Here is a 14,908-nt window from a genome sequence, read left to right as displayed (position 1 = left end):
AAAACATGATTTATATGCAGTAGCATTATTACAGACTATTCAAAATTTCTTGGATTCTTAAAATATATACATTTGTACCTGATCAGCGTCGACGGCTGCCTCGCTATAGCTTAGTTCGGATTATCTGTCGAGTGTTGGAAACTAAGTGTATGAACAGTTTTTATTGAAGCAATTTAGACAAAACTTGGTTCTCATAGGTTTTTCCAAGCGTCTTGCAAGCGCGCGAAATCTGAAAAGAAAAAAGAGAAAATAGTACTTTTGTTTAAATAAATTTCGCTTTATTAAATTAACATCATTTCTGAATTTTCGAGTTTCTTACTGTTACATTTTGTTTACTTTTGGAAAGTTGAATAAAACCGCTGAATTTAAAAAATTGAGCTGATTTGGACTTGAGCATCTTGTTCATTTGAATTTGTTCTTTTTTAAATATATATTTTTATCTTATTTTAATATTATTTTGAGTCGTTGGCGCGAACCAAGCGCACTAAAAAGGTGCAGGCGCCTCCGAATTTGATTTATTTAAACAAGCATTTAAGACTGTGGCACAAAAAAGAGCATTCAACAATTCGTTGCACGCTCTGTGGCAGATTCCAATGCAAGAGCTGATCAAGCTGTTGCTTGTTCGTCAAGTGGCTGAAATTGAGGGCCTACAAAGAGGGAGTCAGCAAGTGATAGGCAGGGAGAAGGGAAGATATACGCACCAAACCATGTGGCATCCATGCTTAGCCCAGTATTAGGCCCAGGCCGAAGCGAAACCGACTGGTCAGATGATTCAGCTTGCCGCTGAGCTGCAGCAGAATGGGCAGCGGCTCGAGTCGCTTCTCGCAGACGGCGCTGATGACGCCGCGTGTATCGATGCCGCCCCGAAAACTGAACCCAACCCTGGGCATATGGCAATGATAGCATAGCCGCGATATCGCCTGACGCTTCAAGATATTAGCCTGCAGCTGAACACTGGCGCCCAGACTCTGGCCATAGAACTGCGTATAGCAGAGCTCCAGGGCGTGCAGGCTGATCATGGCGGACCATTGTCGATTATCCTGCTGGTAGCGTGCCACTGCCGAGACGAGCGCCGCCTGGCCGCCGGGCACAATATCCTCGCGCTGATAGATGAAATCGACGCCCAGCGCCAGCTCGGGGGTGACCTGTTGCAGATAGGATGCCACAAAGACGCCCATGCGCTGCGGCAGATCGATGTTGCTCAGAACGCAGGTGCAGCTATAATTGCTGCCAAAATAGTCTAGAAAGAGGCGCGAACTCTGCACCTCCGAGTCGAGTATGGTGGTCGTCAGTTTGCCACGGCACCGTGGCGTGATGAAGTGCATCAATGTGCCGGTCACATTGCCGTGGGCATCCACCTCGCCGATGATCATTGGGTATGCCTCGCCGGTTAGCTCGTGCTGCCGCTGGCCCATATAGCTGGCATTGAACTGACAGTCGGCGGTCTGCGGCCGGTTGCCCACCTGCAGGGAATGGCCGACGGTCACACTGCTGCCGAGGGCACGGCTAACATTTAGCCGGAAGCCGTCAAATGTTTGCGGCAGCATATCGTGGCAGCGACGATGCAATTCCGCCACGGTGCCTGGATTCGCTAAACGCTCTGGCAACGCTGTCGCCGGCGCTGCCAGACCGCCGACGGCAACCGCTGCGGCGGCACGCACCCCTCCTGCGCCCGCTGCCTCCAGATTCTCCTCCTGCTTCAGCTGTATCTCCGCACGCCGCTGCCCGGTTATATCATAGCCATCGCCCTCATTGGCCATGCGTATGCCGAAGAATCGATAGAGCTTCTCCTTGTCCATGTGCGACTGTCCCAGTCCCTCCTTGCCGTTGCCGTTGCCGTTGCCATTGCCCTGTCCCTGCCCATGGCCATGGCCATGCCCATGGGCCATGCCCTCCTCTAGCGTGTGCACATTGCCCATTGTTGCTGCTCTCTGCTCTGCTTTGCTCTTCTTAAGATCTGTGGATTAATGTGTTGTGTTTTTTTTTTTTTTGTAGAATTTGCTCAGCATTAGAATAGAATGGAGTTTGGACTCAGTAATCCCCCGCCCGGTTAAGTATCCCAGAGCTAAAAGAAAACGGCGACCAATTACCACATCCGCTTCATTTGTCGAACCACTTTTTCTTTCTCTACTCCGCACTTCGCTCCTCTGCTCGTCGCTCTCTCTCTCTCTCTCTCTCTCTCTCTCTCTCTCTTTTCTAATCGTCATCAGCTTCTGTCTGCTGTGTGGCTTTTGTCTAACCTTTCCCTGAGCGGAAGGGGGGGTTTGCTGCAGACCCATACCGGTATTTTATACCGGATCTGACCAGACAAAGTTCTAAACAACAACATTAACAGAAGACACATAAAAGAAAAGCTAATTGCTGCTTGACGAATTTAAACGTACCCTTACAGACAGTTTTAATTAAAGCACTATAAAGTTAGCTGACCTCAAACTATATTCTGTTCAATTGTTGGGGAAAATATAAATGTATGGAGCTAAGCTTTTTATATACACGAAAAAAATACCGTTTCTCTAATCTCTATACAAAAGATTTTCAAAAATTATTAAGAGAAAATTAATTAATTAAATAAAAACGGTTTGATAAAAGTTTCAGGTCAAAGATTAATTTTGAGAGCAAAAAGGGGAGGAATCGACAAGGGGAAATATGAATAAACTGTGTTTACTCTACGAGAAGCTGCTTACAAATGTTGGTATATTAAACTTCCATAATCTTCGAGTTATTTCTCAACGATCAAGTCGCTAAATCGATATTTATCGATATTATGAAATGTCCCATCCTCAGATACCGATAAGAAATTATGCTAAAATTTATATCTTTTAAATTTCAAGACTCCATCTAATATTTTCACTTAACCGCAAATAATCCCAGCCCTGTTTGAGTTCAATTTGAGTAGATTTCAAAAATTATTCAAACGCCTTTTAAATAGAATTTGGCTGACATAAAAAGATATATCAGATTGGCCATAAAGCACTTCGCTTTTACAGGGTACAAATGGTTATCTATGTTGAAATATAATTTAGGAAAACCTTATCAATTATTCCTATGAAAACTACGAATAAAAGATCTAAAAATTAAACGTTGAAAAAAGGTTTAAAATATAATAAAAAGCTTAAGAGAACTTGCCTTTAGCCAAATATGACTCCATAAAACACTCTGTCTTAACAATTATGTAACCTATGTAATAAACCAACCAGCTGGTAACAAGATATGTTATGCACTAATCAGAAGGAAGCGAGTGTACTGTGTAGTGTAATAAAGACTAATTCCTATAGAGTACCTAGGCAACACCTCTTTCTGCCCAAGAACATATAGTTATATCCCGAACCCATTGAAAATGGGTAAAATGTGTAAAATGTTTTTGCGCAAATGTAACAGAGAAAAGGAAGCATGGCCGACCCCATTAAGTATATATATTCTGTCTGTCCATCCGATCTCCGAACCTATAAGATCTAGAGGCCCTTCAAGTGCCTGCACACTACGAGTTTGTTTTCGATAATCGAAAACTTGTTTCGTTTCCAAGCAATCGATAAGAAATCGATATCGAAATCTTGTTTTAAGAGCTAGAGTCACCAAATATGAAATGTAGCTTCTAGAATAGTAAAAGGTCAAGGGTCTTTCATTTTATTGCTAACGCAGCAATCCCTTTACCCCTCCCTCTAGAGCTTGCTGCATTTGGGGTTGGTAGCAGAAGGTTCAGGGTATTCCCTAGTCGGCTAGAGAACTCTTACTTGTTTGGACCTAACAAACTATCCCTCTCACCCAGTGCGTTACACATGTCATGGCAAACGCACAATGTCCCCCCCCCAAAAAAAAGAAAGAAAAATAAATAAAAACTAAATGAAATTAATTGACGCAACTTTTTTGTGAACATGTACAACATTTTTTCTGCTGCTTAACTGTATCTGTGGGCAACCTCTTTTTTATTTCTCTTTAATTTTTTTTGAGCGGACTTTGTTGAAACGACATGAAAAGAACTCGTCATCGTGCCGCATGCCCCTCAACTGATGTTGCAAGCGAGCGCGCATTAACCTGTGCTCGTTGCATTAAACGGGCTTGTTTCATATTTTATTTTTTATGGCCTTCAGAACCCCCCTTCGCAAGCGCTGCCCCTGTCCGAGCGGCTCTCGACTGATGACACAGACTCTACTTACAGAGTCCGAGCTGACGAGTGTGGCGCGTTCTAATTAGCCGCGACTGGGAACTAGCCCACATAATCGCTCAACAGCTTTCACTGGAGCCTGAGAACAGTGCTGGCAAACGCAGAAATTATGCCAGCAAAGTTGCAATAAATCCGACAAAGGCCGATTTAGAAGCGCTTGAGGCAAACAATTGGCAACAAGTAAAAAAAGAATATAAAGAAAGTTGCAATAAAGCAAATAAGAAAATTCAACTTCTATATCTAGCTAGAAACCGAAAGTTACTTGATCTGTATATCCTGTCCCAGAAGCTAGATATCTAATTTGGTGACTCAAGCTCACTTTATTTGAGCCATCTAATATTTATCTCTTCTTAAAATAGAGCAACACAGATTTCTTTAGATTTAAACCCTCAAATTCCTGACCAAATAACATATTTGAGCACATTTTTGGAAAAGGAAACGATTTTAAATAGGTAAAACTGATATTTTTGGGTTTTAGTAGAAGATTGCAGGGCTATAAAAAATCTTATCAAAGTACACTTTTGTAACCGTCTCTTGAAAGTAATCGGAATAGCTCGTAGCTAACCTCACCAATTGGGTTCCGAAATTGTTTGTCTTTTATTGATTAAGGGCAAATGTAGACACAAGATCAAATGCTGAACAACTATATATAAACTATATACGAAAATGATCTTTGTTCTTTTCTTTGCCCTTTTTTACAGGGTAGAGCCTATAACATAAGTATATGATTGACGAGCTGTGGTGGGGCGGTGGAGGGGGGCGGCATTCGGCTTAACCCTTGAACTTAACGAAGCATAATGCAGACAGACAACATAAATGAGCAAGAAGAAGCAGCAGCATAACTGTCATATAAGTCGCTTTCTCTCGCAATCCCCAAACCCAAATTCGAAAATCCAGCGACATGTTTGAATTTCTTGGGAATCGCTTCTGAGGCAACTCTTGACGACGAGTCGCAGTTTTGATGAAGTCCGTTGTTGTTGTTCTTGCAACTATTGTTGCATTGTTGTTGTTGCAGTTGTTGTTGTTGTTGTTGTTGTTGTTGTTGTTGTTGTTGGGACAGCTGATGGTCAGCAACAAGCGGAGACAACTCTTGAGCCTGGTCTTTTGTGGCACTTGAGCGTACTGTAGGCAAGGCAGGAAAAAGGAAATTCCAATTATGTTGCAAGTCTGGCCGTGCGTAGAAAAAGAATTGTTGCCACGTCTTTTATGTGGCATGCCTACACTCAAACCCAACCCCGCCAGCCAACCCCTTCCTCTCCCCCGCTGTCGCCTACAGCACTTGCTATGCCGCCATTCAGCGCTATGCAGCGACTTGGCTCTTCCTCCCGCTCTCCCTTGCAGTCTTGCTTTAATTTAAATCCAGTAAGGGGCATTTTTATGGAGCAGTTGCCCATGTTCGTGCCCAGAGCCCGCCCCCCCCCCCCCCCGTCCCCCTTTCCCCGTGCCTAGCTTTAACAATTGTGTTTTGTTGGCGTTGGCTGGTTTTTTTTTTGGGCCGCTTTTGTTTGCGCCATGGCAACTCGCTGCGTTATAAGCCGCGCATTTGCTTTTATTAAAACCAACAAGAACATAAAACACAACAACAGCAACAACAATAATTTGTCTTAAAATGCAATATGTCCGTTCGGTATTTAGTTCGCATAACAAGCAAAACAAACCCCTCGATGAACTTCGCCAACTTGGCCGAATCAGGTTAATAATGAAGCAAACAAATTGTTTTAAACTTTTCGTACACAAACAGTGATCGCAATAAGTCAGTTGCCAAGCTTGTTTTTTGTATAATAAAGCTATAAGCTTGGCCTCAAGTATCTAAAAGCTGTGTAAAGTAATCTAAAGCTTATTGTTTCCTCTTGAGAAAGCAGTGAAAAAATTTAATTAAATTAGATATACAACTCTTTAAAGGCCAAAGTCGATATTGAGCAAAGATTCTCAAGGGAAGTTAAGCTTGGTCAATGGAATTGAATGAAATTGCTTGAAGCTTTTGCAGATACGGGAATGAGTAAAGCTCGTGAATGCTGAGCTTGATTAAAATATTTTTGAAAACAGAATATATTTGATTAAATCCTTAACCGATTCCGCCTATAGTGCTATAATATAAATTAGGGCGATATTGAAAAGATTTGGCCCATATATAAAGATCATAATAAAACTAATAAATGCCGAGTCTGGTCTAGATATTTCTTTTCACACAAGAACCTACTTTTTGATCGTTCCTATGGCAGCTATGTGATTTAGTTGTCCGACGTTTATAAGATAGTTAAACTTAAATATGGCAAGTTTGTTCAAGATATCCTGGTAAACAAAAAAGTTGTCCATACAAGTACTCAGTTTTCGACAAATCGTTCCAATGGCAGCTATATTAATAAGATTCGGATGTAGGGAGCATAGTGAAGCTTATAAATGTCGAGTTTGGGCAAGTTATATTGATAAACAAACAAGTTTTTCACACATGAACCTACTTTTCAACCGATCGTTCCTATGACTGCTATATGATATAGTGGTGCGATACGTCAGCTGTAGATATACGTTCTACCTGCAATAGAAAGACGGACATATCCAAACTTTTAAGACGTGAGCTTTTAAAACTGCAAGACTTGTACACAGACCGACAGACAGACGGTCGGACAAACATGGACGGACATGGACTCGGCTGTCGATGCTGATCTAGAATATATATACTTTATGGGAACGGAGATGTCTCCTTGTATGCGTTACACAAGTCATGACAAATTTATGATAGCCTCTAAACGAGTAAAAAAAACTGGTTCAGTTCAGCTTTAGACTCGACCATTCATTTGTCAACTACTCCGTCTAAAAGTTCGACTCATGATAAATCAAAAATTCGGTTGCCAGGTTAAAATAAGTTCGGCTTTGATAAAATCAAAAACTTCACTTGCGAACAAACGTTTCAGCAAAAAACCTTATGACATAGCAATCAATCACCATCAATCACGCGTTTCTTCCACAAACACACGCCCACTGCGAGCTTAATTCAGAGAGATGGGCGGGCTTGCCTGCACAAATCTAGTCCAGACAAAAAAAAATGGAAAATACTCCACAAAAGTTTTAAAGAGTCGAAGGACTTACACGTCGGGTACTCATGATTAGCTCGGGACTCGTCTCACAACCAAATAATGATTATAATGAGCTGCATAATGTGCGCAATCTGCAATGCATAGATGGGCGTCTTCTAGAGTATATACTGTGAGTACATATAGATATATATGTATGCGTACATATTATTTGCATAACTTTGGCCTGCCTCTGCACTTGACTTGACTCCCATCTGTATTTTTGGGCGGCGCAGGAGCCGCCTTGTGCTGTGCCACACTGACAGACAATTAGTTGAAGTTGATCCAAAAACTTGCGCATAATTAGCAACCATTGTTGCATGCCCCCGCCCACCGTTCCCTGCCTCCGCCAGCTCCAGCTCCAGCCATCTTTTTATGCAGACCCATAAATTAAGTGCAAATGAGCTGCGGCGGTCACCCGCGCCCTGCCCGATGCTCTCCTGCCTCTGCCTCTGCCTCAGCCTCTGTCTCTGTCTGTGGGGCGCCCAAAAAAAGGCAGCTCGACAGCTATGCTGGGGGGCTAATTATGAGTAAGTAGCTGGGACAGCATTCATATATTGTAGATATTATGAACTACGCCCAGACCGCAGCCAAACTTTCCTCCATTGCTATTTGCGGCGCCCAACGTGGGGCGTCAGGCAATTATGCTCAAGAAAAAACAACACAAATTTGCCCTGTTGCTTTCGATTAATTATAATCAAAACTTGCAACAAAACGAGCTGCGGCCCTCATCATTTTCAAGCTCAAGTGCAACACAAAATGTGTCTCACACTGGCTGCCATGTGGCATAATTACAAGTGGATTTGAATCTGTATCCAAAATATGCGAAACGCGAGTCGGCGAAATGAAAATGAGCTCACAAAACCAACAAAGTGAATTGAGAAAAAAATACATAAAAAAAGGAAAATTATGCCAATGTTTGTGTCAGTTTCAAGTGTCTCTACTGAAGCTCCCCTTTCTGCCTGCCCCCAGCCCCAGCTTCGTTTCGAGCTTCTTGGGATGCCATTAAACAACTTTTTCTCAGTGGCAATGCAAGCGACGGGGGGTGGGTTGGGTTGGGTAGGGGAAAAAATGAATACCCACATAATGCCAGCGGAATTACAAAAACACAAACAATAAGTAGCAAAACCCAAAACCAGCTTAAAAAAAAAAGAATTTAAAAAATAACAACAGAAAATTACTGCGCGAAAAAACAACAACAACTACGAGAGCTGGGAGTTTTGGGTTGAGAGAGGGGCTGTGGGGGAGGGCTACAAAAAATGCACTGTTAATACAAATGAAGGATTGTTTTCCTGCTCCATTGTTGCCCCTACCCGCCCCTATCCCTTTAACCGCGCGCCCCCACCTCAAGCTCCACGCTCAGCTGTCTGTTTTTTTCTACCCCAACTTAATTCTTAATTTTTTGTTGTGCGTTTTTTAAGTATGATGAATGAATTTTAAATACAATTTCAGTCCCAGCCAAGAGAAAGCCAATCCACGAAGGAATGTCTTGGGAAATTATAATAAATGATATGGCATATGCGTTATTGATCTTAAGCCTCGCATTCAAGTGTGCCTCATGCACTATAAATAAGAAATAAATACGCTCTTGTATATGTACGATAAATGGAGGAAATTGTATATAGAACATTATGGTTAATACCCTTGGGTATTTGTAATACACGATATATCTATAGGAATATGTCTGAAGAAAAGACTACCATATAGCATAACCTAACCTCACCGTGTTCTTGATAGACTTAATCATATACGATATTATGTTTTTATGTTTAATGCTCTTGGGCACTTATAGTACATGATTTATCTATAAGAATGTGTCCAATGAAAAGTTTTTTGGGGTATTCACCATATAACAGTAAAGAACACAACTTTAGACCTATATACGATACTATATATATATTTATGATAAAAGAACGAAATTGTATAAGTATAAAGCATATATAATACCTTTGAGTATTTGTTATATACGATATTTCTATGAAATCATGTCACACGAAAAGATTTTTAGGGCATTAACCATATAACATATATACGAAGTTATATATTATTGATAATTGTTTGAAATTGTATATATAACATTATGGTAAATACCCTTGAGCATATGTATGTAATACACGATATATAATATACGATATACCAATAAAAATGTGTCACATAAAAGATATTTGGGGTATGAACATAAAACACCATATAATCCAACCTCACTATTCTCTATAGACTAAACCATATACGATATTATAATTTTATGATAAATGTCTGAAAATGTATTGAAAGCGTATATTACATATACCCTTGATTATTTGTTATATACGATATGTCTTTAAGATCTTCCATTATAATAATCTACCCTATCCTGAATTAGTAGCCATGCCTCTATGAGCCGTGCCTCTTACACTATATCTCTATAGCTATGTCTGTATATACACTATATCAATATATGTCTATATACCTACATGTACACCATATCTATGTATACACCTCAAATGTATTACAGGGTATACCGCATACGACTTACCCAAAATATGATGTGAGAAATAAATATGACCGAATGTCGTAATTCCACAAAATGACTTAAATTTGTAACGTTTGTAAGGGTTTTTTTTAAACTGTTTTGTAATATCTGGTTTTAGGTCTCTAGTTCCATTGGTTAACACACTTGGGTCTGAAAATCGAAAATGTTTTGATTTGGTTACTGATTTTTCTACAAATTTCTAATCTGACAACTGAAGAATTAATTTGAGTGTTCAAACGTAGCTGTTTACGAGTGTCTCGAGTATGCATACCCTGTAATTATTAGCCAGCTCAGCTTGTAGATTTTGGACACCATTCGAGCTAGAGTTGAAAAATTTGGTATGTGTTAGCTCATATGTTTAATATGCATTAAAATAAAAGGTACAAGTATAATAATACATGTCTACTATACTTCAATGCTTAAAGAAATCTGATAAACAGTTTCAAGGAATATTTATCAAAACAAACGATGGGCCTTCAGATACATATATAATATATAAACCCTCGACTGGCATATTGTTGTGTGTGTGTGTGTGTTTCAGAATGTTTTTCTTTTTTCTTTGATTGCGACTAGTCCAGGCTGATGAACAGGAAGCGCTGACAGACGTGCCGCATGCCATACAAGTGCGCCCCTGGCATACTAAATTGAGTTATTTAGTCGGCATGCGTAATGCATTAGGCACTGCCCAAACCTAGCCAGCAACTGGGCTTGGGTTCGGCTTCGGGTTTGGGTCTGGTTCTGGTTCTGGTCCGGGCTCTGCAACTGCTGCTACTACTTCTACCTGTACAGGGCCGGCTATCTATTGAACCATCTAAGGAGGGTCTCTTGCGCACAGGTAACCTGACGACGACGCCCGGCATACACAACTAATTGCTAATTGGATTATGTCTTACTCGCACAGCAGAGAGCGGAGCACCAGAGCGGGAGCGAGCGGGCAATGGCGTGTGCCAAAAGGTCAATGATACGAGCACTTGCTGTTTGTAACGCCTTTGGCCCTAATCCAGACGTTCAGACGTTGGACTGGACTATATGGGGCCCACATCGAGCAATGGCTGCATTTTTAATTGACTCAACCTCCCCCCACCCACTCTTTCAGCCACTGCAATTGCATAACAATGAGTCCGGGGCGCTACCTAGTTCGATTTCGTTTTCAAGTTCCTTTTTACTGACAGCCCGCCCTCCGAGCCGCACTGTTTTCAACGTTTTCCTGATTGCGGCCTCAATTGTCGTGGTCGTTGACGTTCCGCATTTGTTGCCAATGGTCTTACTTACCATTTGCATTTCATAGGTCCCCTGGTTCCAAGGCCTGTGGCCTGGGACTCTGCTTGTAATTGGTAATGCGAAGTGCATGGAGCACAGGTCAATTGTCGGTGCCTGACTGTTTTTCTAAATCCCCCCTCACCGCCCCTTTGGTGTTGCATCCAAGCTTCTTGTTTTTCAGAACTGTTGTCGTTTAATCAATTCGTTTCTATTTCACATTTTTGAATTCCTGTTTCTGTCTGGGCAATTGTTGAGTGCGCCCTGCCCGGGAGATTCTATTGTTTTTCATTGGTTTTCATTTGGTTATATGTATATGTATGTATATGCAGATACGAATATGCCGACTATTCTGGCCAGGCTGTTGGCAATCTTTCAATCTCTGTACCGAACTGTCCATTTTCCCTTGCAGCCGTAGTCGCTTCTAATTGTATTTAACTTTGCCTAACCCTAATCCTCTGGCAGTCGTTCTCTTTCGTTGTCTATTCATGCACACCCTTTATCCATTTAATGACTGAAAAGTGGGTTGCATGGGGCATAAAGGTAACAATATGCAATGTATTCATGGGGGTTGAATTTAACAGATTATTTGCTAGTTGAGCATGTTCAAATGTGCCATTAAAATATTTTAAAGATTTTATAAGAAAGTCAGAAAGTCAAAAGAAGTGTTTGTTTAGTACATGTGCATTATAGGGTATCTGTTAGTCGAGTGTACTTAATTTCTTTCCCAACCAACAACTAATATAATAGTGCTACCTTTGTAAAAACTGTACTTCATTTGCAATAAAAAAGCTTACTGACTTGCAAACAATTAAAGGGTAGCTGCCAAGTCTAATATTCCCACAAATTAATTTATTAGTAAATAGCAAGTAATTCAAGCCTCTGAATGCATTACAGGGTAGTCGGCAGTCTGATCATAGCATAGGCTACAGGGTATCTGTCTAGTCGCGCACTTTCATTTGTTTACGCCTCGGCTTTCACTTGCTGCAACTTTACCTGGCATTTAGTATCTGGTATTGTTCCCACTCATTAAATTTCCCACACTCCAATTGGTTAGCTCCCACGCCCACCGCGCCACGCCCCATTCCAGTCAGTTGTTTCGTTCCTTCTGGTGCTGCTTCTTCTGCTTTTCCCTGTTTCCTTTTCCACTTTTTTGTTGCATTTTTCCCACCATTAAGCTGCAAACTATCAGCTGCAGCTCATCAACTCTGACAAGAGGCCAACCAAAAATAAAGAGAAAAAATGCATCCACATATTTGCCTTGCCCCATACTCCTCCCCCCCCTCCCTCCCCTTTCCGACCCCTTTGTCCGATTCGCCTCAGTTTTGGCCATGTCTCTGCGTTTTGCCAATTTTCTGCATTTAACCAAATAAACCGCCTCACTGCTCCATTCCTCATACCAGCTACCATCTCTCTCCTGCCCCCCCCTTTTGCAATTCCTAACTTCCCGCTGCCCATGATCAACCAACTCCCCCCTCCGTTTTCGCCTCTTCCAACTCAATTGCTGCATTCGCTGCCATCACATTCACATGATGCTTGCTTAGCTCTCCGAACCGAGCGTTGGCGTCATTATCTGCCCTTTGCACTCCTCCTCCTCTGCCCACCCATTACTAAACGCCTCTTTGCCCCCCCCTCACCCCTTTAACTTGACTTGCATCATTGTTGCATTGTCGCTTTTTTCACGCCGCTTTGCTGTTTGTACCCTTCTGAGTAATGAGAGTTACCTTGACTAAATTAGCTGCGTTGCAGTTGCACCGTCGCACCAAAGGGGCGAGGCACGGGGGCAACAGATCTTGTTCAACTATACAACCAGTTGGCCATAAAGCATGCTGCTAGCTTACTAACTGCAGTTTGTCTGATTTTCTTCTGTTTTCTGCAATGAAACCCCTCTATAGTTATTTTTCCATCTACGCCTCTGGCCGCCTCCTGCTGACCGTGCTCGCCATCATCGCCTGCGCCCACAAAACATACGCAAAACTTTTAGCCAGTTTGGCTGCTTCAAGCCTTAGTTCTGGCTTACGCCCTTCCAGCTGGCAACAGGGCCCCGCCCCTGTGCCTGACCCCTGCCCCCCTACGACGGCCATGCTCCCTGTCTGGCTACATAGTTTAGCGCACATTTTCATAATTTTATGGCAATTTTTCACATGCTTCATTCGCTCGCTCGCATCAAATCCTGTCGACCCCCCTTCCCCACCGGCCCCCCTCGTGACGACGCCCCTGGCAACAGCTCTTTGTTTGCATTTTAGTCATGAACTTTTAAACATTTGTCATGCATAATTTGAGCACCAAATGTATTGGAAAGAATTTTAAATTGATTGTTATTGTTGTTGGGACTTTTTCATCTGACGGGCGGGTTGGGGCGAGAGGCGAGGGATGCCTGCTAGAGGGCCAGTCAGATATCAGTGTCAATAATTAGCTTAACCCATTAATAACCCAACAAGCAGACAGCCTACACAACTGACTCAGCAAAGAGAATGAGCACCAGTTTGAGGTTAGGTTCGGGTTTGAGGTTATGTTCTGCTTTGAGGTTAGGTTTGTCTTCTGATGCGGGCTCAAGATTAATGATGCAGCTTACATATTACCTGCAGCTGAGTGTGATGCATCTCCAGTCGAAGTCCCTCTCCAACCACAGCCATGCTTGCTAAAAGTTAAAGTTCGTTCACATGAAATGCTCTGCCCTGTGGATAGGTGGGGGGTGAAGCTGGAGAACAGCCCGAATTTATGTTGAACTACGTAACTTATGGCTTTATCTCGGGGTTCAGCTTATATTTTTTTGGCTGGGATGGTGGGGGACAAGTGGCAAGTGGCAGAGCTGCAAAAGTTTCTGATACACCTTTTCCGGGCTTCCAGCGAAACTGAGTTGACAATTCGCCTGCTCATCCGCAAAGGGTCTGGAGTCTCTTAACGCTTCATGTTTTTGATTTTCAGGCTTTATTTCTTTATTTTCTTCTTCTTCTTTTTTATGTAATTCCATGTAGCGCACACACACACACACACACACCGTTGGAGACTGGGGCTGGTGATTAAATTTTGCTGATTCAGTTTCTGTCAGTTTTGTGAATTTGTATCTTTTGCCCTTCGGCTGATGCCAGAACTGAGCTCTGGCAATTTAAGCTCCACATCTTCATGAATTCCATTTATGGATGGCCTCGGCTTCAGCTGCAGCCGCTGCCATTTGCACAGCTTCTGCCACAGCCGTTGGGCTAGACAAATTGTTGCGCCTTAAAACGAGCCAACACAATTAGAAGACAGGGCACAACTTGAGCACGGGCAAAGAGTTAGGACAATGCCGCTGCATTTGCAAGTAATCTAGCTTGAAATTCAAGCAATTCATAGAATTGTTGAAATTTCATCTGAACTCGAGATAATTACAATTATAATGCCCAACAGCAAACTTTTGTCAGCGTCATCCCTTTTAGGGGCTTTCCATATACATTTCTGCCAGCTATTCGAATATTTTCTTGGAAATATTGAAGCCATTCGCTCGGCACATACCTAGCACAATTTGCACAATTGGTGCTCTAGTCTAGCCTAGACTTTTCATAGCATCTATGAACTACGCACGAAGCCAACAAGGCGCTCACAAGAAATAAAACAGATCGATTTCAATAAAAATAAGAAAGAAAATGTTTTATCTTAATAATTTTCTGTTCTTAACTATTCGCGCAAGAAAAAAAGCTAGATCTGGCTAGAAAAAAGCTATATTAAAGACGTAGGTGTCTTATAAGCTCATAGGTCTCACAAGAGCCAGGCTGCAAGCCGATTCGAGTTCAAACCTTCAAATTAGACTCAATTCTCAAACATTGGCTGGGCTATACTTGGATTCATGAGTCACCATACGAACCTAAAGTCAGGAAGCTGGTTCAAACCGTAAACCGAACTAGCGGAAATTTATTTGATTCGAAA

General features: G+C 42.1%; 1 protein-coding gene across 1 annotated transcript; it reads right to left on the bottom strand.

Annotated features, from left to right (window-relative positions):
• Window positions 1–256: 256 nt before the first annotated feature.
• Window positions 257–9,967, bottom strand: LOC135428734 (mitochondrial import receptor subunit TOM40 homolog 1-like). Its single transcript, XM_064682834.1, has 3 exons — window positions 9,749–9,967; window positions 702–1,957; window positions 257–647 (listed from the first exon to the last, which is right to left on the bottom strand). Exon 2 carries the CDS (start codon window positions 1,917–1,919, stop codon window positions 723–725), a length of 1,197 nt encoding a protein of 398 aa, XP_064538904.1. The 5' UTR covers window positions 1,920–1,957; window positions 9,749–9,967; the 3' UTR covers window positions 257–647; window positions 702–722.
• Between the last annotated feature and the right edge of the window lie 4,941 nt (window positions 9,968–14,908).

Source organism: Drosophila montana, unplaced genomic scaffold (assembly GCF_035044405.1).
Source record: "Drosophila montana isolate Dmon_TW-CO22-7 unplaced genomic scaffold, ASM3504440v1 contig_2534_1, whole genome shotgun sequence".
NCBI classification, from domain to species: domain Eukaryota; kingdom Metazoa; phylum Arthropoda; class Insecta; order Diptera; family Drosophilidae; genus Drosophila; species Drosophila montana.
This window is presented reverse-complemented; position numbering and strand designations above follow the sequence as displayed.

What these genes read in the sequence shown, in the direction of transcription:
- LOC135428734 (XM_064682834.1), bottom strand. Translation starts at nt 1,919, where the DNA reads ATGGGCAATGTGCACACGCTAGAGGAGGGCATGGCCCATGGGCATGGC.